General features: G+C 48.0%; 2 protein-coding genes across 5 annotated transcripts in view; both read right to left on the bottom strand.

Annotated features, from left to right (window-relative positions):
* The window catches only part of SPOCK2 (SPARC (osteonectin), cwcv and kazal like domains proteoglycan 2), a 26,445-nt gene extending 17,491 nt beyond the window's left edge, over positions 1-8,954 (bottom strand). The window contains exon 1 of the mRNA XM_040624302.1: positions 7,862-8,954. Within this exon, the coding sequence (XP_040480236.1) occupies positions 7,862-8,050 (189 nt within the window). The 5' untranslated portion in view covers positions 8,051-8,954. The remainder of the gene's footprint in view (positions 1-7,861) is intronic.
* A 7,980-nt stretch (positions 8,955-16,934) lies between these two features.
* Positions 16,935-25,630, bottom strand: part of ASCC1 (activating signal cointegrator 1 complex subunit 1) — a 92,840-nt gene continuing 84,144 nt past the window's right edge. For 2 of the 4 annotated variants that reach the window (XM_008696011.2, XM_008696016.2), the window contains exon 10: positions 16,935-17,418. In XM_008696011.2, the coding sequence (XP_008694233.1) occupies positions 17,302-17,418 (117 nt within the window). In that variant the 3' untranslated portion in view covers positions 16,935-17,301. Of the gene's footprint in view, positions 17,419-19,103; positions 19,237-25,630 lie in introns of all 4 variants that reach the window. The other 2 variants (XM_040623859.1, XM_040623860.1) reach the window with 2 other exon arrangements.

The following is a 25,630-nucleotide window of genomic DNA, read 5'->3' as shown; positions in this document are numbered from 1 at the left end:
GCCCCGCCCCCCCCCCCCCCGCCCGCCCGAGGCCCTGATTGATTGGACTAAAAGCACCTGGGCAAATCTCCACCTGCCTCTTTGCATCACAGTGTGATGGGGAGACCGACCCCCCACATGCACCAGGGCACAGGGTCCCCGTTTGGCCTTGCCTCTGACTGCCAGCAAGACGGCAGGCTCCAATACTGCCCTCCCCGGACCCCACTCCCTCAGTCTGTGACACGGGCTGACTCCCTTGCCTCCCTCCCCAGCTGCGCAGGGACCCGGAGCAGTGTCTCAGGGGACCTGATGAGCTATGGCACTCTAGACTTTCAAAAGCCACAGCACGGGGCCGCCGAAGCCTGGGTTCTCTGGCACACAGGGTGGGAGCCTAGGGGAGGGGGTGGGCCAGAGGCACTCTGGGGGCTCATGGTCATCAGGGGCCTCAAATATAGACTTTTGACATTGTCACCAAATGCGGCCGCGGCACACCGACAGGACCAGAAGATGTGCATCATGAGATTTTAAAGAAAGCACAACTTTTGTAACCTTGTGATGGCATTTCTTCATTTTTTACTAGATCGAGAACCTCTCAAAATGGACGTGGGCCAGGCCTCTCGAACCTCTGAAAGGCACTGTGCCCAGCATTATTCTTGCCTCATTCCTCAGGCGAGGGAGCCTCCGACGGAGCCCAGGCCCCTGGAGAAGGCCCAGGAGTGGGGGCACTTGCGGCTGGGGCCTCTCCGGTCCCTCCCTGCAGACAGCCAGTGGAGCACGGAGTGAGGAACCCAGAAAGGCATGAGGAGGGTCAAGTGGGGGCCATCTAGGCTCCTTCTCAGCTGAGGACTGACACCTCCGTCACAAGGCCAAGCAGAAGGCTCCTTGAGGGGGCGCCTGGGTGGCACAGCGGTTAAGCGTCTGCCTTCGGCTCAGGGTGTGATCCTGGCGTTATGGGATGGAGCCCCACATCAGGCTCCTCCGCTATGAGCCTGCTTCTTCCTCTCCTACTCCCCCTGCTTGTGTTCCCTCTCTCGCTGGCTGTCTCTACCTCTGTTGAATAAATAAATAAAATCTTTAAAAAAAAAAAAAAAAAAAAGAAGGCTCCTTGAGGAGGCCGTGGCCGCCCTGTGGAGTATGTGAAAATGGGGGCAGTCGTTAAATATTTGTCCCCCTCTCGGAGGGAAGGGCAGAGGCTGTGTTAGGCCTGCACAAACAGAAGGAGACAGGCATTTGGGAGACTCTCGGTCTCCCCCCACCCCTTGGAGGAATTTCCTTGGAAGGCAAAAATGTGCTTATCACTCCCAGCATGCCAGGGGCTCCACCTGGCCTCAGGTATGCAAGCAGCAATGCCCCCACTCCATGCGCTTGACCTCTCCACTACTCGGGGCATCTCAGCCACCCCCCCACACACAAAAACACCCTCCTTGGGTTTCTGGTTCTAGGCAGCAGCCCCAGGGGCCCATAAAGGGCAGAGAACAGGGGAGGTGTGCAAGGGAGATGGGGCCTGAAATTCTATTCTGGGTTGCCTTGAGACCTTGTTTTCCCTTCTGGAACATGAGTGGAAGCAGGATTTAAAGCCCAGGGATCTCTGCGGAAACACAGGCATGGTGTGGGGAAAGAACCCCGGGCTGAGAAGGGAGAACGGTTCTTGGAGCCTGCACCTCTCTGGGTCTGCGTCTCCATCTGGAAAATGTAGGGGCTTAGTGCCACTGAGACTCCACGGTCCTGCTCTCCCAGCTCTTCCAAACCGAGAACTCAGGCTAGGGGGAAAGAGCCTGAGTAAGTTCAGACTCTTCTATGTGTTCCAACCCGTGCAAGGGAACAAGAGATCAGGGGAAGAGCCAGAAGGTTGCATCCAGGCAGAGGTAAGACACTGGCTGGGCCCGGCTTGTCCTTTCAGCTGAGTGAAGCCTTCACCTCTTTTCTGATGTCAGGGAAGGGAGCTGGAGGGGCTGGAGGTCCTGCCTTGGGGAATCCGTTCTCTACCTGCAGGAGTCCTGTGCTTACCTACTCACAGGTCTGATAGGTGGATGGATTGCTCTGTCGGCATACTGAGGATGGGTGGGACGCGGAAAAGGGGAAGCTGGTTGCAGCCAGGCCCAGGCCCACAGACACAGGCGCGGAAGGACAGCAAGGGGACAACTTTCCTTCAAGATGTCATTCACTCCCTTATCCTACAAATGAATCACTGGAAAGTCAGGGTGCCAGGGCTCTAGTTTGACTGTCTCCACCTTTCGGGGTCCAGAAAGAGGAAGAGATCTCCCCAGATCACAGGACAGGTGAGTTGAGATCCTTTCTGGCCCATTCCATAATGCGCGCATTTACACTGAGCACTACAGTGTGCACACAGAGCCCGCTGAATGCTCCGAGCACGGGGTGGTAAGGTACACAAGTGGTCTATCCCCAGGTCCTGCCCTCGGGGGCTTAAGCCACAGGAGGAACGTGTTAAGCACACAGTAAAATACCAGTCAGAGCACTCTTCAGAGACAAGTGCGAGCGTAAGGGAGGCCACAAGCCAGCGCCATCAGGTGCCAACTGACCTTCTGGCCAATAAATACCACGGGAACCCTGGGGAGGGGGCTATGCCTGCAAAGGAATGCTGTTGAGCCCTTCGGAGCTAGGAAGCTGTCCCATTTCCAGAACCACATCACCCTACCTCCCGCGGCAGGCCCTAGGTCTGCCCCCCAATGTAAGCTACAGCCGTCTATCCACACCCAAAGAAGACCCATGTTATCCCTGCAGGGAAACCTATGCAGGGTAGGATGACCATCTCTTGGTGTTTGCCCCAAGATGCCATCAGGCCCCATTCCTCAGCGTTCCCTGTCTCTGGCTAATACATGCCCTACCCTGATTTGGTCACGGATACTTCCTCAGGAGCAAAAAGAAAATCCCTTCCCTAAAGCCAAAGACGGTGCTGCCCCGCTTGTGGAAGGGTGGAGGGGGTGGGGGGTATATCTGCAGGTGAAGGGGCTGTTGGCTGGCTCTGGCGCCATCTTCCTGGAGTCCTAGAAAGCCAAGGGCTCTGTGGAGGCTTCTGACTAGGCAGCTGATTAAACCAACAGGGAAACCGAGGGCCAGAAACGTGAAGTGGCTCTCACAGGTCACACAGCTAGCTCTGTCCTCTCCTGAGGAAGACAGGTTGAGTGCTCTCCCAGGGCTCTTGGGGCATGGGGTAGGATGGAGCTCTTCCAGTCTTCCAGACAGCCTCTGACCTCCTGGAGAATGCGAAGGGGTGGTGTTGATCTTTCACCGTCTTCAGCCTGCCTGGAAGGTGAGAGGACCATACAGCAGCCTCTCCAGGTAAAGAGTGCTCTTCTCTCGCTCTCTTCCCAAGGCTTGGAGCCCTGCCGGGTGTTCAAGTGTCCCTCACCATCCTGACACGGCTCTGGGAGATGCCAGCCTCTCCAGGTGGAGAGGAGTCAAAGTCAGAATGGAGGAGGAGGCCAGGGAAGGACTCAGCCTCCCATCCCCAAACCTCAATTATGGAATCCATTCTGACCCAGTTTGGGGTTCTTCTCACGCACCCACACTTATTGACAAACATCTGTGCTGCTCATTCCCACACTTGCATTGGTTTAGGTGTGTGGAATGGGGAGAGGGGAGGGGTGGTGAGAAGGGAGCCCCTTTGTGGCTAAAACTTGTTACTGGCTTACTTGGCGATCATAAAAATCTGAGAAGCATGAGTAGCCAGCAGGCCCTTCTTCCCTGGGTCAAGGTGAAGCCCCTCGCACAGGGGAGGGGCTCAGATCTGCAGGGAATAAGTGAACACACATCAATGTCCTTCTCATGGAGACTGAGGCTCGCTGTGGGCTAGCCCCAAAGATGATGGTCCATCCAGGTAGTTTTCCGTGGGGGCTTGGGGCCGGGGAGTCCTGCCTGTTTGGATGCCCTCCGGCCCTGTGACAAAACGCCTCCGTGCTGACGCATTGGTTTTGGTCTCCTTGCCCGCCGGAGAGGTAATGTGACGTACCTGGCATCACGTGGCCAGCCAGTGGCAGAGCCCGAACCTGCACCCAGGCCTTCCAGCTCCTAGGCCCGAGCTCTCCCAGCACACTGCACTCCCACCTCTCCTGGGTAGACAGCTGCCTTAGGGCTGTCGCTAGCTCAAGGGGCGGGGAGGGCAGGCTGGTGGCGGGCCCGCTGGAGACACTGCGGGCTCTGGCCCACCTTCCCGGGAGGTGCTACTCCAGCCCAGGGCAACCTTGAGGCTCACAGGGCACAAGCGGGGGTAGACTTTGTTCTTCAGGATAGACTCTTCCTCTCCATTTGTCCCTAAGGGTGAGGCCTCGAGCTCCCTGAAAAGCAGAGTTGAATCAGATGACCTGGATTCAAATCCCAGCTCTGCCACTTTCTAGCTATTTGACCCTGCGGTACGTTACTTAACTTCTCTGCGCCTTCCTTTCTTCAACCATAGCATGCGTGGACCACCACAAAATGATAACTAGCTCCCGGGGGGTTGAGGGGCACGAGAGACAATGCCTATCGAGTGTTTCCTGCAGGGACCGGCAGATGTAAGCCAGCGCTCACCGCGGTGATTTGACGCGGGTGAACGGTGTGCCTCCTGGGGCCCAGGCACCGTGCTAGACACCCGTCCATCTCATGAAAGTTTAACAGAAATGGAGTATAAAGCAGGGAAGAGCCAAGAAGAAAAAGAATGTTCAGTGCTGCCTTGCCCGGCTCTTGGAGCCTGCCCGGAAGAATGCTGCGTAATGGGCCTGGCTCCTCTCACGTGTCCGTGTCTAGCTACGAGGCCCTGGGCGCTCTGTTCTAGACCTGCAGTAAAATCCCACCCGGTTCTGCAGGGAGTGAAGCCGGAGATAACAGCGCCCGGGGAGCAGGCCTCTGAAAGGCCCAGGCCTGCCCCGGGGGAGGGCACAGCCAGATCACAGCCTCCCCCTCTCCTCCGGCCTGAAATTCTCTCCTCCCTGGCAGCGAAGCACCGGGCATTAGAGGGAATCTACCCCAGCACAGGGTGCGCAGCCCCGCACCCACTGGAGGGGAGGATTACTCTGCTGCTAAACCCTGCCTCCCTCTAATCCCCGCGCTCAGAGAAAGAATGCTAAACTCAACATCCCCCCCCAACCAGCTCACACCAATCGGAGCACCTGCCCCCCGCTTTCTTCCTCTTCTTTGTCCTCCTGACCTCTTCCACACGATGCCCCAATCTTCCCCCCTCGATGCGGTCTGCACCATTTCACGAGACGTGCCCCTCACCTACCGTAGTGACTCTTCCATCTATGCCCCAAGAACATTCCACTCCTCTTGCTTGCCTCCCTTCTACTCAGGCAAACTGGGGTCCTGCGCCATTTTGTGGTTATGAACAAGGTTCTGGTACAACCTGGCAATGCCTTAGAGGTTCAAAAGAACTTCCATCTCTCCTTTGAGGATCCAAGGAGCATATCTGCAAGAAAGCTAGCCTGAGGAAATGGGTATAAAGCCCTATGCTACTGTGCCCAACCAGAGGGCCTTCAGGCTTTAGAGCAGGAAGTGGGGTGTCTACTAAGAGAGGAGGGATGAGAAGGATCTGTAGTACCAGCAGAGTCCCTGTGGGCAGTGTGAGCACCGCACAACTCCAGGGGCACCATCACATCTGGCACCTCCAGAGTTGTGCAATGCAGTGGTTCTGAGCTAGCAGCCTCCTGCCCTTCTGCAGAAGCTGCCAACGGATCCCCAAAGCCAGACCCTCCTGCCCAGCTTTCTCTGGCCTCCTTCTCTCCCTGATCCTGTCTTCCCACAGCGAAGGCTACTTTAGATGGGGTTTTAGAGGACATCTGCCCTATTAAGGCCTCAGGCCACCCAATTTCATACACGCCCTAAAGCTTTCCATGAATCTGCCAGGGTCAGGCCCTGCAGAATTTATAATCTGGTGCCTTTCTTCTGATGAGCATGGGAGGAAGGAGGAAATGATTGGCACCAATACAGGGAGACAGGTGGGCAGCCATGTGCCAGGGGGTCAAGCAGTCAGTCATTTATCCTCACCCACAGAGTTGGCTATTGGAAGCAGGTGGAGGAAGGGAGATGGGGAGGCATCTTTATTTTTAAACCTTTCCCGTTCCGATAAGCATTTCTTTTCCCTCTGACCTTCACCAGTCTCACTTTGGAAGATCAAACAGCCAGCTAGTCAGAGGGAGGCCTGGACCAGTGACACATGGATTTGGGATGGACCAGCCTGCTGCCGCCCCCTCGCTGCCGTGGCCAGGCTGCTTCCCAGGCAGCGGCAGGAGACTGCTGCTAATCTGTGCTGGGCCTGCAGGGGCCCCGGAAAAGGCCTTGCTGGGCCTCCTGCCTCCCTCAGTTGACCCGCGGTGGGTGGGGCAAACTGCCCACTCTGGGGCCCAGGCCCCTCTGCCCCAAATGACCTGGCTGCATGCGATTCTTTCTGATCAATTACAACCTACCGGTTAGACTTTGAAGAGAAACTGTCACTTGTCTCAATGATAACAAAAAGATCCGTATCTCTCCTTTTCCCATCATTTGGCTGAGATCATATGAAGTATGTGTGTTTTAAACACATTTCTAAGGAACTTCTGGATGCACACAATTTAAGAGAAGATGAGAAAGGTCATGGTGTGGCCAGTGTTGTACCAGGTGGGTCTGATGAGGGAATTTGGCAAATGAGAAGCGAGAAGTGGGGTCGTATTAGAGGCTTTCTGGGGACTGGCTGGCATCTGAGAGCACTAGGTGGCCAAGACCAGCATTCTTCTCCTCCGGTGCACCCGCATCCGGGCCCATCCTCCACCTCACACCCGGCCCCCTTCTCCGGGTTCCAGCCACGCCCTCCATTACCCCCCCCCTCCCCCCCGCCTTCAGCTCCTATTTCCCCCTTCTGGGAACGCAGCCTCCGGTTTCCCCTCTGATCTACAGGTGCTCGTAAACAAAGTGCTGCAGCAACGCCAGCTAGTCCGCAGCCGCCTCCCCAACCCCCACAAGGCTAAATTTCGCCCAAGGTTAAGCCAGGGTTCGGGCAGGCGTCCCCGAAGGGACCCCAGACCCAGCTCCTGGGCTCTCCCCTTTGCTTTTCCAAGCCCACCGGGCTACGGAGTCTTTCCTCCGGATCGGAGCCTCTCCCTTCTCTGGGCCCGGCTCCCCCACGAAAGGCTGGTCCTTGAGCTAGCGCCACTCTGCATGGGGACCCCAGACCTGGCTCTGGTGGCCCGCCGGAGGTGGCCTCGGCTGTTTTCACTGCCGTCGCCCGCCCCCAATCATGGACACGCCTTTCACCATGTCGCCTAACGAGGATTGCTAGGACACCTCCCCCCAACCCCAACTCAAAGCCCCGGCCAAGGGCTCTGTCCTCTTCTGTCCTCACTCCCCCAAAGCCCAAGGTGGGAATAGAGGGCACTCGCGCAAGACGATGCTACCTACCCGCCGGCCGCACCCAGACCTGCCCCTTCTGCAGTGCCCCGTATGTGGAGCCTGCAGCATCCACCCGGCTGGTGGCAGGCCTGGGGGCCTCTTTTTTTTTTTTTTTCCCACCAAAAAAGGAGGGGAGCCGGTCAGGGGTTCAGCCGCAGCCAGGGCCCCCACCCCTCCCACCCTGCACCCCTCTTGCCTCCCGCGCCCCTTTCCGCGCCCGACCTGCAGTGGAGACCGTGTCTGGAGCGCGCGCCCCCGGAGCAACTCCTTGCCCGGGACTCGCCCGGGGAGGCTGTGGGGCTTGGGGTCCCGGGCCGGGGGTTCTCGGGGAGGGGGCGCCGAGCTGGGCCGGCGACGGCTGGCGGGAGCGGGTGGGTGCGCGTTGTTTACTCTCGGTGCGGTCAGCCGGCTGGCCTGCGGAGCCCGTGGCTGCGACGTGCAGCCGCCGCTCCCGGCGCCTGGGGCTCCGCTCCGAGCCTTCCTCCCCAAACCCGCGCCCCTGGCCGTCGCGGCCCTGCAGACTCACGTCTCGGAAGCGGTTCCAGTGCTTGATCTTGCCGCTGTACTGCGAGATGGACGACAGCCATTGCTCGTCCTCCATGAAATTGCCGGGGGTCTCGCCCTCCTTGAGCCCTTTGGCGTCGCCTTCGGCCAGGGCGGCCGCGGCGAGGAGCAGCAGCGGCAGCACCAGCCGCCCGCAGCCCGGGGCGCGCATCGTGGTCCGGGTCCGACCTGGGGGGGGGTCTTGACTTCTGCAGTATTTTAATGTCCTTCTTCCCACCCCGGGGTTGGCGAAGCAAACGCCGTCGTCTTCCTCCGCCCTCCTCCTGCGGTGTGACTCCGGTGACAGACGGATAGTGGGTCGCGGCTGAAATGTGACCTGGTTAGGAGATGCACTTGTCTGAAAAAGCCCAGCGCTGGACGCGGAGAGGGAGAGAGAATCAGAGAGGCTGCGCCAGCAGGGGCCGTGTCTGTAACTGTAGCATCAGCATCACGTTTGACATCATCATACCTGGTTAAAAAAAAAGGGAGAGGAAAAAAAAAAAAAAAAAAAAGAAAACGAAAAAAAGGAGGGGGTAGATTTCAAAGGGAAGCACTAGATGAGAGCGCCAAACGCCAGCCAACCGCAGCAGAACCCAGCCCAGCCTAGCACTTAAGGAGTTGCAAACCAAGGAATCCAAATCCTGAGATGTCCCTGCTGTCCCCCTAAGGGTGGAGAGCAAGAAAAAGGGCCCTGGGGTCTCCCCAGGGAAGATGAGCGTGGGGAGGACACAAATCTCTCCAGTTACAAAGCCAGTAGGCTCAGGTGTCTAAAAGGGAATTTGGCTACAGACACTCTTTCTGTCTCCCCTTGCCTGCCACCCGGAGGGGCCTGTGCCACAGCCGTGACAGCTGGCTTCCTGCGAGTTATGGCTCTGACAGTAATGGGTGGCTTCGTTAAGACAAAAGCCATAGGACAACTGGCTGCCTCACAACTATTGCTCCCCAGCCCCTCATGCTTGTTTCCAGGCAAGGCCGAAGCACTGAATGGCTGGTAACAGAGGCAGATGTCCTCCTCCCCAAGCAGCTGTTTCAGGGCTATCACCCCTTTTGTTAGCCCTTTCTAGGGCAACCCTAAAAGGCGAGCGTCTGACCATTTCATCTGCCTTGAGGCTGCACATTTGGAAAAGGCACATTTGTTCACGCTTTTGACTTCAACTTGTTTCTAATAAGCCACTGGGGAAGGGGGTTGGAGGGGAGGCTGGTTTTGTTTGAGGTGTTTAGGTTTTTGTTAAAACTGTGACCCTTATCGTTGCCTGTAAAAACGTGTTGCCATCCCAGCTGGGAAGGCTGGAGGCTGGGCAGTCCCAGGATCAGAGCAGAAACGGGGTGAGGTTTACATTACAAATAAATGGAAGAGGAAACATGGAGAATCTGACAGGACAAAACATAATGAACTTTTGGGACCCAAGCCCTAGATTGTGTTTTTATAAAGACTTGGCTGCTATAGTCTTTTAAAAAAAAAAAAAATCAAAGGCAATGAAAAACATGATCTTAATCGGTAGGAAAAAACACAGGTTAGAAGGTTCATAGTCACCCCGAATCTGGCCTGCCTGGGAATTCTGACTGCATCAATGGCTTGGGCTGGGGTCCCCTTGGGAAAACAGAAAACAATAGCTCCTTTCCGTGTTTTCTTTACCCTTTGCAGTTGGATTTAGGGGTGGTGCTGCAGGGCGGCTCTGGCCGTTGATGTCCTTATCTCCCAGTAAATACAGTAGCCTCGCCGGGCTGTACAGCAACTCTGTATAGTGGGAGAGCAGTTTCTTGTCAGATAGACTGGGGGGTAGAAGCCCACTTACCAGCTGTGTTATTGGGCAGGTTCTCTAATCTATTTTCTCTCTAATGCTAATACCATCTATCTCAAAAGAATTCTAGAAAACTCATGTAAAACTACATACTAAGCAGGACAGTGGGTGTTTAAAAAAATGTGAGTTCTTTTCTCAGGTCTAGAAGAGAAGGCTCTGATGCCCTATAGTTCTGAAGACATCCTAAAATTTTCCATCTTTTCCCACCGTCTCAGTCCTAGTCTTAGCAAAGCTCATTGTGTATTTCCAAGGCACTGAGCAAGTTAGATTCTAGACATAGCTCTCCTGTTCCAGTGCTGTCTTATGAAGTCCCTGATCTTCTAGAATTACCAAAGTTGCCTAATAAAGAGCTTGGGCAGGCACTGACAAGATGCCCATCAATAAGACAAGAGATGTTTCCAGACTTTTGAAGGTCAAAATGTTTCCCACACTGCTGGGCAGCTCCTCCAGTGGCACTGGTCTCCGGCAACACCTTCAAGCTGGGTCAGCTGATTCGCGCTGAAAGCAAATCAACGAAAGTCTAGGACTGTTAGTTAAGCCAATAGCAAAGCTAATTTAGGGAAGAGAATTCAATTTTCCAGATGACAGGTAAAAGCGTTGTAGAAAATAGACAATTATAATTTATAAGGAAGGAAAAGTTTTCCTAACCTTTGAGAGAATTACGAGGTAGGCCTTTTCAAATGAACGGGCCCAAAAGCTGCTGGGTGCGTTTGTTAAATGGTACATATGTTTTATGCATTTTTCTGTTTGTATTTAGTACCTAGCAATACAAAATGGAGGAACCTTAGTTTCTAAATAAGAAACTTAAATTTAACATCTTTGAAAGCATGTAATCTCATGTCTAGATGACCTCAAAAGCATTAAAAAAATGCACAAAGATATTCAATCCAGAATTGTTTATAATAGCCAAACCTGGAAACCAACTCATTGTCAGTCAGGGACCAACTAGTTAAAGTATAATACATACACACAATGAACTATTGCGAGATATTAAAAATCATGTAGACCTGTATCTGGTGACAACTAAGGGACCCACTACATACTGCAGATGAGGAAAGCTTGTTATAGAAGACCGTGTGTAATAAATATAATCCCATTTGGAAGGGGTATAGTCTGGTACAGCAGTTCTCAAACTTTCTGGTCTCGGGGGTCCTTTACACTAAAAAATTATTGAGGACTCCCACGAACTTTTGTTTATATGAGATATATAGACATAGATATCATCTATTGTACTTGAAAATAAAACTAAGCCTGCCTCTAAATTTTGCTGTGAACCTAAAACTGCCCTTTAATCTTTAAAGAAACGCCTCAGAAGTGAAAAAATGTTTAAAAATAACAATAAGGAACCCATTACATATTAACAAAATAATGTATTTTATGAAACACAACTATGTTTCCCCCCCAAAAAAGTTAGCAAGAAGAGGGGCACTGATTTACCTTTAACATCTGGCTCAGAGGAAGACAGGTATATCAGCTCCTGCACTATAGCAAGTATATTAGCTTGTTAGGACTGTTATGACAAAATAGCACAAACTGGGGGGCTTCAACAACAGAAATTTATTTTCTCCAAGTCCTGGAGATTAGAAGTCCAAGATTAAGGTGTTGCTAGGTTTGGTTTCTCCTGAGGCCTTTCTTCCTGGCTTGCAGATGGCTGACTTCTTGCTGGGTCATACATGGTCATTCCTCTATGCACGCACATGCCCGATGGTTCCTTTTCCCTTGGTTGTAAAACAACCCTTTATTGAAGTATTTTCCTTTCTAGTTCTTAACTGGACATGTCACCACACCACTGCTGATGCCATGAAGGTAGCAGCCACCCACCCTGCAGCCCACAGATCAGGGCAGAGGCAGAAACTACCTCAATCTCGGCCTGTCTGTCCTGGACGGTCAGTTTCACCATGATCCTCAGACCCTTCCAATCACCAGTTGCCTTGGTAATATCATCACCAACCTTTTTTGAAGAAAGACCCAGGGGGGCCAATCTCAGAGGCCAGGGGTCTGATGTATCCATATTTCCTCTTCTTATAAAGACATCGGTCAGACTGGATTAGGGCCTACCCTAGAAGCCTCGGCCTCGTTTCTACTTGCTCACCCCTTGAAAGACTCTATCTCCAAACACAGTCACATTCTGAGCTACTGGGGGTTAGGGCTTCAACATAGGAATTCCTAACACAGTCGCATTCTGAGCTGCTGGGGGTTAGGGCTTCAACGTATGAATTCCTAGGGATATAATTCAGCCCATTACAGCAGATAAAACTGAAAATAGTAAGCACAGGAGAAATACTCAGAGCAAACTGAGTTAATATCTAAAAACATATTACTTATAATGTTAACCTGCCAACTTACAATATTCTAGAAAACACAAAAATATACGAGCACATAGTCCATTAACCATCAGAGTGATGATGTCACCATGTCATACAGCCTCTGGAAAACTCCACTGTACACTCACTAGAATGAAGAAAACAAATAATACCTTAGTAGTTTTAAGAAAATAGTGTGGATCTCACACATAGCCCTAAAAGTTCCCAGGGATTCCCAGGGGTCCAGAGACCACATTTTAAGAACTGGTGGTATAAACTGTTATGACCTCAGGCAAATCTCTTAACTTCATTAAGCCTCAGTCTGTAAAATGAGGGTAATGATAATACCAACTTAGGTAGACTACCGTAAAGATTAAAGAGTTAATACTCAGGCAGCCTGGGTGGCTCAATTGGTTAAGCGGCTGACTTCAGCTCAGGTTATGATCTCAGAGTCCTGAGATTGAGCCCCATGTCGGACTCCCTGCTCAGCAAGGGGGGGGTCTGCTTGAGATTCTCTCTCTCCCTCTGCCCCCACCTCTGCTGGCGTGCTCTCTCTCTCTCTTTTTTTTTTTTTAGAGATTTTATTTATTTATTTGACAGAGATAGAGACAGCCAGCGAGAGAGGGAACACAAGCAGGGGGAGTGGGAGAGGAAGAAGCAGGCTCATAGCGGAAGAGCCTGATGTGGGGCTCGATCCCATAACGCCGGGATCACGCCCTGAGCCGAAGGCAGACACTTAACCGCTGTGCCACCCAGGCGCCCCTCTCTTTCAAATAAATGAAATCTTTAAAAAAAAAAAAGAGTTAATACAAAAATGACAAATGTGAGCATTCCACAAATATTAGCTGTTATCTGTGAAATGTTATTTAACAATTTGATATGATATGTGCTTAAATGCATAGGGAGTAGTAACTTCTGGATGACGAAGTTTGTTTTTAAACCAACATTTAAACTGAAGTATAAAATACGCATTGAAAAGATCATAAAGCATAAAGGGTACAGCTGGATGGCTTGCCACAGGCGAATATATGTGATCTTTTGTTTAAAAGAGCATTTTATTAACAACAGCAAGGAAGCTATTAATAAAAACCAGCCCCAACGGCAGCCCTTTCTCTCGCCTGCAGCATCCTGGCATATCCATGTTCCCTGGAGGCATCAAGGGAGAATCTGAGAGGTGCGTTCCTCAACTCAGTACACACCCCTGGTGCCGTCGGGTTCCCTTCAGCTCCAGGAAGAAAGCATGGTGCAGACGTGAACCCAAACACGCTTTGGGTCTTCGCGAAGCTGGATTCTCATCAGTGTCCAATGGAGTAAGTTCTGGAGCTTACTTAACCACCAGAAGAAGTGACTTTAATCATGTTTCTACCACAGGAATGGAGTTTGTCCAGGGCTAACTGCTTGTGCCCCCTCCCAAAAAATCAAGATTATTCTCCTGTGACAAAGTTTCTTATATAACAACACAGATCTTGTGTGATGATTGCAGTGAGAGACCATTTTCCCTCTTCCTCTTTAAGGAGCTGACAGTGAAGTCAGTACCTCAAAAACGGGCTGGAGTGATGGGAGGTGCGATTTAACTCTATTCCATGCAGAGTGAATTGCTAAGTGAGATTTGATTATAAACACAAGTAGCAAATCTTCCAGCATACACCCCATTACAATTTGGTGAGGGGACCCTGAATCTTGGAAAATTCTTTTTCTTTTTTAAAGATTTTATTATTTTTTTATTTGACAGAGACAGCCAGCGAGAGAGAGAACACAAGCAGGGGGAGTGGGAGAGGAAGAAGCAGGCTCCCAGCAGAGGAGCCCGATGTGGGACTTGATCCCAGAATGCCGGGATCACGCCCTGAGCCGAAGGCAGACACTTAATGACTGTGCCACCCAGGCACCCCATGAATCTTGGAAAATTCTTACAAATTTCTACAACTTACAAGAGTCTAGGAAACACAAAAGCACACAAGTACATGCTCCGTTAACCATCGGAGTGAAGATGTCACTATGTCATGTAGCCTCTAGAAAAATCCATTGTAGAATCACGAGAGAAGGAGAGTGAAAAAGGTAAATTACTTGTGAAAAATTACTTAATAATACAATAGGTCCTAAATGCACAGTTATCTTTGAATTTTAAATAACAGAATCTCCAATTCTACTAAGAATTTAGGATTTGGGGGCACCTAGCTGGCTCAGTTGGTAGAGCATGCAGCTCTTCATCTCGGGGTTGTGAGTTCAAGCCCCACATTGAATGTAGATATTACCTAAAAAACCAAAATCTTTATACCAAAAAAAAAAAAAAAAAAGAATTTAGGATTTGATATACAAAGTTACATTTTCCAAAGATAAAACTTAAAAAAAAAAAGGATTTACTGGAAACATAGGTCATAAATCTCTGACATCAAAAATAAGACATCTTTACTTCCTGGCCAAGGCTGCCAGGTGGCAGGTGTGGGAAAGAACCAGTAAGAGAGAAGCACCAGGATGAAATGAGGACACCAAGCTCCGCTGTTAGCTCTGCTATCCAGTATGATCCCTTGGAACACTCATTCCCACGTGCCATCTAACCACTGCCGGTAAATGAAGTAAAATCTCAACTTAAATTCAAACAAACAAACAATGTTCCTAGTAGAAAGTGTCTGGAGAAAACCCAAGCCTGGAGGCACTCATGTATACGTTCTGGATGAATGATACAGCTATGCTAGGGAGTCAGTGAGGGCAACACAGTATCCCAACACACCCCGATGAAGGCAGTAAAGCTAAAACTGTACGATAATGCTAAAGAAAAACACAGTGACTCCAGAAATTCATTTATTCACAAATGATCTGTGCTGTCACACCGATGAACCAATCTGAGCAGCACACATAGCCCTTACTATGTATTGGTGTTAACGCATAGGGTTCAGAATGAACCCTTTCAAATAGAAAGAATTAAGAAGTTGTGGTCCATATACACAATGGAATATTACTCAGCTATCAGAAAGAACGAGTTCTCAACATTTGCTGCAACATGGACGGCACTGGAGGAGATAATGCTAAGTGAAATAAGTCAAGCAGAGAAAGACAACTATCATATGATTTCTCTCATCTATGGAACATAAGAACTAGGATGATCGGTAGGGGAAGAAAGGGATAAAGAAAGGGGGGGTAATCAGAAGGGGGAATGAAACATGAGAGACTATGGACTATGAGAAACAAACTGAGGGCCTCAGAGGGGAGAGGGGTGGGGGAATGGGATAGACCGGTGATGGGTAGTAAGGAGGGCACGTATTGCATGGTGCACTGGGTGTTATACGCAACTAATGAATCATCGAACTTTACATCGGAAACCGGGGATGTATGATGTATGATGACTTTACATCGGAAACCGGGGATGTATGATGTATGATGACTAACATAATATAATAAAAAATCATTAAAAAAAAAAAAAAGAAAATTTTTTTTCCATACCAAAAAAAAAAAGAAAGAATCAAAATGAGAATAAGAAATGAAGAAATAAGGGAAGAAAGAAGGGACATGGAGGGAGAGGGATGTGAACAGAAGGAGATGAAGGTGGGCACGAGGCTGGAGCTCCCCAGCAGAGCATGTGGCCGGACTGATGGGTTGGGGGTGGGGAGCTGTGCTGGGAGCCCCCTTGGCCTGGTCTGCAGAAAGGAAGGAGGAGCTTCTGCAGCTGACCCTGCCCCAGGGAACTCTGCATCCTCCTACCCATACTGTCACTGTTTCTTCTGCTGCGGCCCTAAGAAGTAACTATAAAAGACCTATGATACTGTAACTCCGTCAGTGGCCTGGGAAGGCTGCACGGTAGGGTAAGGTAAGGAACGGGAACCTATTAAACATAAAAGGGTGCCAACTTCAGAAGAAAGAGGACCAGAGTAAAAGATACAAACTTTTATTGTGATAAGGATAAAATCCTGAGTAGTAAACGAACGGAAAGCAGGATCACGAAGAGATCCCTCCACGCCATGTTCATAGAGAACTATATTCCCAAGGGCCCAGGGCCGGCTGAATGGATAAACAAAGCGTGCTGTACACGTACCATGGAGTATTACTTGGCCTTCTTTAAAGGAAGGGAATTCTGACAAGAATGTAGCATCCGTGCTACAACATGGATGAACCTTGAGGAAGTTACGCTAAGTGCAATAAGCCAGTCACAAAAACGCAAATGCTGTAGGATCCCACTTACATGAGGTATCTACGGTAGTCAGATTCACAGAAAGAAAGTAGAAGGGTGGCTGCCAGGGAGCTGGGGGAGAGGGAAATGGGGAGTTGTTTAACGGGTATAGTTTCAGATTTGCAAGACAAGCAAGTGCTGGAGCTGTTTCAGAACAATGTGAGTATACTTAACAATGTTGAACTGTACGCTAACAAACGGTTAAAATGGTAAACCTTATGTTGTGTGGTTTGTACCACACTAAAAAAGAAATTCTGGGTAGTGATGAAACGTTAAGGTACACGGGCGCCTGGGTAGCCCAACTGGTTGAGCATCTGCCTTCAGCTCAGTCGTGATCCAGGGTCCTGGGATGGAGCCCAGCATCCGGCTCCCTGCTCAGTGGGGAGTCTGCTTCTCCCCTCCTCCCCTCCCCCACTCGTGTGCTCTCTTGCCTGTGCGCTCTAGCTCTCTCTTGCTCTCAAACAAATAAACTCTTAAAAAAAAAAAAAAAGTTAAAGTACAGGGGTGCCTGGGTAACTCAGTGGGTTAAGCGTCCGACTTCTGATTTCAGCTCAGGTCATGATCTCAGGGTCGTGAGATTGGGCTCCGTGCTCAGCGCAGAGTCTGCTTGGGATTCTCTCTCTCCCTCTCCCTCTGCCCCTTCCCCCGCTCTCTCTCTCTCTTTACAATAAATAAATAAAATCTTCCCCAAAAAAGTTAAGGTATAAAGGGAAGTAAAAATCAAACCTTCTAAAACTGTAGACATTTGATTTAGGTGGAGAGAGTAACAAAACCAAGTCTTTAATTCTCTTTTAAAGTATTAACATGAAAGAGTTTAATGGCTGGAGCATAATCAGTAGGTGTGTAAGAAACAACGTGAATCTCAGCTCCGGTGGGGCTTGAGACGTACATTTCCAGACAAGAACTTCAGAAAGAAAGAGGTAGACACTGCGAAAGATGAACAAGCCAAGGGTTACAGAACCACCCTGTGCCCCCAACCACCTTGGCTGACAGTTTGAGGACTGTGGACAACCATTAGAGACCCTGGTTTGTGTGGGGAACCACCCAAGAAAGTCACCATCCGAATTTCGACATCCCTCTTCAGTAACTCAAACGAAGATGCTTTCCCTTGGCACCTTGGGAGGACTCCAACCTCTAGCGCTTCCCAAGATCCACCTCAGGAGAAGTCAACTTGCCCACAGGAGGCGTAGTTCCCAAAGCTGTCTACGGTGAACCTCTGAGAGATGTGAATTGAATTGAGCTTCAGGGTACCGAAGCAGAAGTTCTCAAACAGCTGAAAAGAAAGAACGCAAACCCAGGATGAATATTCAAAGAAAATTACAGATGAAAATAGCAAGCATCAGATTCTCTTGCAAAAACACTACGACAATCCCAACAAACCTTTCTCATGCTTTTTCCTTTCAGTATTTATTCTGAAAAACAATCCTGGAGAGAAGGGATGGGAGTGGGAGTGAGAAGAGAACAGAAGCTCTTCTCTCTGGTGAATTTTAAAGCCTCCTCTGATAGACGACACTAAGGAAAGAGGGCTGAAAAGTCAGTTCCAAAATTTATCTACTAACCGCACATGACCGAGAACTTGTAACAAACATCCCGGGGCCACACTCTGACTCACAGCACCTAACGAAGCTGCTTGATGACGTCCAGTTCCTGACTCCACAGGACCATCATAAAATGTGACACAGGACACTCCTCTACCTAGTGAACAACATTCGGTAGAAGCACCCACTAAAATAAATAGAAGATAAGGCTCCTAAGCCACCAGTGATTCTGCCAACCCCGTGAGGCCTACCAAACAGCCCTCCACTGGATGATATCACACGTGCAAATGATAATATTTATCAAAAACCTTTTACTCAATTTGGATGGAAGCCAGCATCCTAAAGTAAACGCACTTTACTACAATTCTTTACTTTAAAAGCTCTCAAGTGTGTCAGAGGAAGGGATGAGCTATATTCTGAGAGGGACCTGCCCTCGTGATTAGCACGTTTATAAGGCAGAATCCAAAAATGACATCAGAACTCATCTCAGATGGGCGTCTGGGTGGCTCAGCGGGTTAAGCATCTGCCTTCAGCTCAGGTCATGATCCCCGAGTCCTGGGATCGACTCCGGCATCGGGCTCCTTGCTCACTGGGGAGCCTGCTTCTCCCTCTGCCAGCCACTCCCCCTGTTTGTGTTCTCTCTCTGACAAATAAATAAATAAAATCTTTAAAAAAAAAAAATAAAGAACTCATCTCAGAAAATTAACTGCTTAGATAACGGTGTCCAAGTGTAAAGGGCTCACCTTCTTCTGTTAGGATGCAAGAGTTGCCATTTCTTAAAATGTCAGTAAAATCCCAAGAAAGCCAGCCCTTCCACACACATACCCAACAAATGCCTGGGTAGAACCTAGGGTGGGCCCTTTGCACATGAGCAAGTGACTGTCTCTGCACTTATTTTTATACAAGCTCCATAGCCATGGACTTCAGTCACTGTCGCCTTTCCTCTTCCTGCAATTAGCAGCCTAGCAAAATGCCTGGGGTTCATTAAGGCTAACTTTATAAAGCTCAGTAAATATTGATTCTTCCACCTGACATCAACTTGACCCCAAAGATCTATTTAGAGGTTGTATGCTGCATGGTCTTGTCTTTCAGAAAGGTGATCAGCTCTTGCCTCATTGATTTACACAATTAACTTCTCTTCCTGGCTTCGGCAGCCTATTCAAACCATATCCACCCTTTTGTGTAAAGAAATACAGCCCGACACGGTTATCTGCTAATCCCTTTGCTGAACCTTAATTTGAAGTGAAAGCCATGTCAACATGACTGGCAGACTTATAGCTTTGCAAACTGAAGCCTTCTAGGTACAAAAAAGATATAACCAAAGGGGCAATAAAGGACAAGACAAAACAAAACTAAAAGAGAACTCATAGTACTTTCAACAAGTTACTTTTTCAGGATTAGCAGCCGAGGGGTCCTCTACCTTCCACTCCCTGTGCCTAGGTTTCCCAGCGCTGGAGCCATGGCTCGGAGCTGGCAGGTGATCGGCCTCTGACTTCACTTAGCCTTCTGTTGATAACCTCCGGATGGCACGACCTGCCAGGGAGCTCCTCATGCTTCAGGTGTAAAGTAAATAGTAAATACAGTCAGTAGACTGAAGTCAGTCTACACTCACGCCCGCACACGGGAGCGGCGTGACAGCGCGTGCGGGATACTGCCCACTGTACACGACCAGAGTGGCCAAGATCCGGTAGGATGAACAAGCCCAAGTCCCTTCCTTGTAAACTGTAAAGCGCTGCTGAAAATGAAGTATTTCCTATGATGCTTTTGACATCTCTCTGCTCTCCTTAACCCTAGACTTAGTTTACCTTTCTGAGTTGCCATCTTCTTTCATACCTTTGATAATGTCACAAATGGCTTTCTTACCCAGAAGTCCCGAGTGCAGAGCTGATCTTCCTTTAGCCCTTCCTATCTCCGTGCTCTTATTCTCTCTGTATGTCAACGAAGATTTCGTAACAATTCTTCACCGTTTTTGTATTCTTTAGGCCTTGTTATGTATCTTTAGTCTTAAGCCTTTCCTTTAGTTCTATCAATTATTTCTAGTGACTCATTAAAATATAAGCTCTATAGAGGAAGGATCTTTTATGTTATTCATAGCTGAATACCACTGTATGCTGGAACCGTACCTAATAGACTGTGTATGATCAATAAATATTTGCTGGAGAGAATGTCAACAAAAACTAATGTTGTACAAGTCTGTGTACCTTATCTGAAAAGAGAAAGCTATGACATTGCCTTGTTCAGACTGGATTTAAAGGTCTTACCTACAAGTCATCACCTTGAAACCCTTGAACAGGACTCATCAAAATTACATTACCTCTAATCATATCTCAACTGTAACTAGTTGTTAAGAAAGAATTTGTAGTTAGCAATGGAAATTTCATATACTTCTTTAAATTTCTTTGTGTTTCTTATTTGTCAAAGCCTAGACCCCTTTCTTAGCTCAAATTCCTGATCTGGAATGTCACTGAGCACCTGATGTGATGCGTTTTCATGCAACGGCATACGATGTGGTTCTGTCTCTCAAGTGCTTACCATCTAGTTAGGGAGATACGGTACGAATCAGAAGTGAGGAACTTCGAGGACATGGGTGTGTTCACCTTGTGAAAAGTTACTGATTTACTCTGTGATCTGTGCACCTCTGGATTATGTTCTACTTCAGTGAAAAAGTTTACCTAAAACAACATAGGTGGCAAAGGTGAAACGTGAGAGGGGACGTCCAGACAACCAGTACATGCATCGAGGCAAGAAAACAATGGGTGCCGAAGGCTGGGCACCTAGGACAGCCATCGGGATGGAGAAGACGGGAGCTGAGCGAGGCCACGTGAAGGCAGAACTGGGCATGGTGGGCCAGCCAAGCAGACCAGGTTAGGTGTTTAGAGGGTCCCTAAAGAGTCATAGTGAGAAAGACCAAGTAAGGCTAGAGACATAAGGACAGTGAATCACACAAACCTCCCGAGGACCGGGTTCAGAAGTCGGACTCCATTCTAGATGGTAGGGAATGAATGCAGGCTTCTGAGCAGGGTGGTGGCCCAACATGAAAACCCTGTTCTAGGGAACCTGAACGGGATGTGGTATACTGTGGCATCAGGAGGAGGGACCGAGGGAAAGTAAGGGAAACCAGGGCAGTAGTTCAGTCAGATATTGAGTGTCTTTTTGACTAAAATAGTAGTTGCAGGCCTGGAAAGACTGGAGCAGATGTGAACTACTCTGAATGAAATTCAGAAAAGACTCTGTGACTTTCTGGGTGTGGGGGAACCAGGAAAAGAAGATGAGAAAATCATGGGTGACAGGGTAAATATGAGGGTACCGCTGACAGTGACAGAACATTTCTGAGAGGGAGCTACTTTATGGGGAAAAACAAACAAAAATGTCAGGTCTGTTCACACTCTCATGGACACTTCTTTGGCTAGATGTGTCCCAACCCCCCTCCAACCTAGGATTTTCCTGTTTTGTTCTGAGTATATGTACTCACGACATGAAATCTGTAGCACAGTTAAATGGGAAAATATCACTATAAAAAGCCTTACGACTGTTCGTTTTTTTATTGAGTAGTAGTACTTTATATATTAGGAAATGAACCCTTTGTCTACGTTATGAATTCCAATTCAGCGCCCGCCCCGTTTGTCATTTGACTTTGCTTAGCATGGTTTTTACCAGGTCGACTTAAATTTTTGCAAACTCAAATGTATTGTAACAGGAGATTTTTAACACAGCTACTAATGCCAGTAGTATTAAATGTATATTAAAAGAGCAGAGTGAGCAATGCATACCTAAGTACTGACAGCAACGCTAATAAAATAAAGATTGTTGCCAACTTATTGGGCATGTGTGCCAGGCATTACGCTGTGGGCTCCACGTGACTATCTGACTGCATCTTCAAAACCCTAAGCAGCAGATACTAATTCTTAATTCCCATTTTACAGCTGAACCTGAAGTTTAGAAGGCAGCAACAACTCCTACTTTGCCTGCCACCTCTTATCTGGAACCTGGTATAAGAATCGGATGGCTCTAGTTCAGCTGGAAGAATTTTACTTGAATCCTGGATGAAAATGAGCATGAGGGGCTCCATTTAAATTAGGTACCTGAAAGGGGAAAGAGGGAAAAGCTTCAAGTATAAAAAGAAAAAAGAAACTTGGTTGCTCTCTCTAGAGTAAAGTAGTTCATGAAGAGCAAAGAGGTCTATTGTTTGGGAAAAATTTAAATTAAAAAAGAATCCTGTCAAGGTATTTAAATCATGCTGAGTTTTTTCTCCTCACTGTTGTTTTACAACAAATCCTTTGGGTATTTTGAAACCTAAACCATTTTCTTTCTGAAAGCATTTCTCTCTCTCTCTCTCTCTCTCTCTCTCTCTCTCTCTCTCTCTCTCACACACACACACACACACACACACACACACACACACACACACAGCCCTGTTCTGCTGGAAGCCAGCATTTTTTAAAAAGCCTGCTGTGAAGGAACATAACAATGAACAGCTACACAAAACTGCAAATATTTGATAAGGAAATAAAATTAGGATTGAAAACGTCAAATATTTGGGATACTACCTGCAAGGAGTAAGTACCAATTTGGAAAATTTTAAAAGAAAATTTAAAATCTAGGGGCGCCTGGGTGGCCCAGCCGTTAAAAGCCTGCCTTCGGCTCAGGTCACGATCCCAGGGTCCTGGGATGAGCCCCGCCTTGGGCTCCCTGCTTGGTGGGAAGTCTGCTTCTCCCTCTCACATCCCCCCTGCTTGTGTTCCTTCTCTCGCTGTCTCTCTCTGTCAAATAAATAAAATCTTAAAAAAAAAAAAAAAGAAAAAGAAAAAATTTAAAATCTAAGTAAGTACAAATATGATGTTTGAGGGGCACCTGGGTGGCTCAGTCGGTTAACTGTCTGCCTTTGGCTCAGGTCATGATCTCAGGATCCTCGGATCGAGACACAAGTCGGGCTCCCTGCTTGCAGGGAAACTGCTTCTCCTTCCCCTCCCTGCTCGTGCTCTCTCTTGCTATCTCTCTTTCAAATAAATAAAATCTTTTATAAAAAAAAGTATAAATATGACGTTTGAAAACTGTTGTGCACAGAGCTGCTGTCCTTTATTGAATACTCACAGTATCTTTAGAAAACAGAATAAACTTTCCCTTTCACCAAGTAAAGGGAGAAATGTGAACCATCAAAATGAAAGGTTTGGGTCTGTTAAAAATAAAAATAAAAACAGGCCCCAAATGGAGTCACCTGTGCTAAGCCCCACATCAGCAAACCAAGACTTAATATCTAACCTAATTGGATTTTCAGCCTCTCCCAGGAATGTGACCTTTCAACCGGTCTGGAATTCCCTGGTCAGCAATGGTGAGCTCATCTGCCTGAGAGACACCTGCCCTCCCCTAAAGGAAGGTGACCTTACCTGAAACAAACCACTTCTTGCTGGAAACTTCCTTTTTCTACCCCCATTCTTCCTATAAAAGCCTTTCATTTGGCACAGCTCCTTTGAGCTCCTTTCTATCTGCTAAGACAGAATGCTGCCAGATTCAGGAATCATCTAAGTCAAGCAAATCTTTAAATTTACTCAGTTGAAATTTGTCTTTTTTACGGGTCAAAACCAAGGCTTCCCTGACAGAGATGTACCAGATAAAATCCAACCATCCTGCTGTCCCCTGTTCACATGATCTGTGAAGCCTATCATTTCTTAGTTTGTTCGTGTTTGTTTCCTACAGAGAACACAGAGGGAATTATTGATTTCTAGCGATGTCATGGTATACACTGAAAGAAAACAAACAGTGAGATTTCAGGGCTAACTGTGGTCATTTTTCCTTGCATTCATTTCAGACCTTCTACTTCTTCCTCCCAGGCCCTGTGACACAACCACCAACGACCAGAAATAACTCCACGTGTAACTAGGCTGCAAAGATGAGACTAACAATCTCAGGCATAGGTGGGAAAGAGGGTGAAGAGGAGCCTTCTTGTACCTGTGACCTCAAGCCAGGAAACGGAATGAATGGTCAGTCCTCAACAGTATAGTGACAAACCTGCTGGGGGTCTCTGCCCATGCGGCTTCCCAAATGAGGCTTGCTCTCTTTCTTCTTAGACAACGGGGTGGCCCTCTCTCAAAAGATCTCTCCTTTATAGAAATCTAATTTTTGGAATGGGAGGGCTCAGTGAGCTCTTTGCCATCCAACACGGCAGTTTCCTCTGATTTCACCGAGAGGAAATTCGTTTCAAACTCCAAAATAAAGACCCCAAGTATCTAAGTCCTGTGAAATGTATAATCATTCCCGGTATATTTGAGTTAAACTAACCCTCAGAACATAAAGTAGTACAACTGGAAATAAATACTGGTGTTCAATTAATGCAAGTATTTAGAAGGACATACTGGGTCCCATTTCTCCAGAGGAAGGGATGCTCCCTATTGTTTTCATGTGCGGCACGCAGACTTTTGAGACCCAAAGTAGAAGAAACAGGAATATCAAGTGCATGACACTTTGAGGTTTTCCCAGTGTTTTTCTTCCATAAGCTGTTTTACCAAGTTCTGTTTCTTACAATTACTCCCCAGGTTACAGATAAAAGTAACAGTAAATAACACTATTTTGTACTTAATAACAATGCTTACCCCCCTACCTCCCTACCAGGGATGAGGATGAATGGAACAGAGTCTGACAAGCACGCAGAGCTCTGTAGAAAAGCATTCCCAGCATGAAGCCTTGCTGTGGTTAAATAACACCTGTCCTCTAAGGATCTAAAAGTATCTCAGAAAGCTCATTAACCCTTCAAAAAATTGCTGTGATGCACACCAGAGCTGAGCTTTATTATTTAAAAGAAAAGAACCAGGCAGGCTAGGACCACTAATATTGGGATGCAAATTTAAGAGATGCCAGGCCCAGGCCCAGAACACAGGCCGGTAGAAGGCCACATCCACAAGGTGGTGTGTTATGTGCATCACAATTTGAATAACAAATCTGTGCCAAAGAACGCCAAGAGCGGCAGGCCACGTGTATGCAATCAGTCCACAAAGACTGGGTTCTGTGGCCTGGAATGAGAAACTAATAATGTGAAAAGCTATCATCACAGCCCTTGGAAGATCCTAACTGAAAAGCAACAAAACAAATAACAGTATATTTCAGAAGTGTTCTTCATGAAATTGGCCTCCACGCGCAAGATGAAGACTTTCGGTCATAGACAGAAAGTAATGGACAACAGACTAAAATGATAAAAGACCTGAACAGTATCACAGCTCTACATGTGTCACAGTACTAATCTCATTTAGAATTAGGATCACAAATAAGGGTTTTTTCCACAAATAAGTTTTGTTTCAAAGTTTTTTTTTTTTTTTTAAGATTTTATTTATTTATTTATTTGACAGAGATAGAGACAGCCAGCGAGAGAGGGAACACAAGCAGGGGGAGTGGGAGAGGAAGAAGCAGGCTCATAGCAGAAGAGCCTGATGTGGGGCTCGATCCCATAATGCCGGGATCACGCCCTGAGCCGAAGGCAGACGCTTAACCGCTGTGCCATCCAGGCGTCCCTGTTTCAAAGTTTTGTTAAAATCCCCCTAACCTAAAAAAAATGATTCGGAATTTCTGCAAAGATACCGTGCAATTCAAATTCTCAAGTCTTTCTGTACCTTGCACGCTTCTTCTGGCTACGTGGGACATCACTTCTGAAGACAGTAAATGTAGGAGATATGAAGACAAGAAGGAAAATGGAGATCCAACACATCCAGGGGTCAAAAAAGTCTCCCATCTCCTTTTAAGATATTCATAAAGACTGTACTCATATGTATTCTTTCTAAAGATCACAAAAGAACACAATTGAGCCTATTCATACTAAGCCATGTTCCTCTACACATACACAAAACACACACAACTTCCCCTGAAAACCAGAGACAGAAACTTCTTTTCTATTGAAAGAGAGGTCAAGATGGTTCTTAGGGCAAATGAGACTTTAATGCTTTCCTGTTGATGACCACAGAG

This window comes from Ursus maritimus, unplaced genomic scaffold (genome assembly GCF_017311325.1).
Source record: "Ursus maritimus isolate PB19 unplaced genomic scaffold, ASM1731132v1 scaffold_7, whole genome shotgun sequence".
NCBI lineage: Eukaryota > Metazoa > Chordata > Mammalia > Carnivora > Ursidae > Ursus > Ursus maritimus.
Note: the sequence above shows the minus strand (reverse complement) of the source record. Positions and strands in the feature narration are given on the sequence as shown.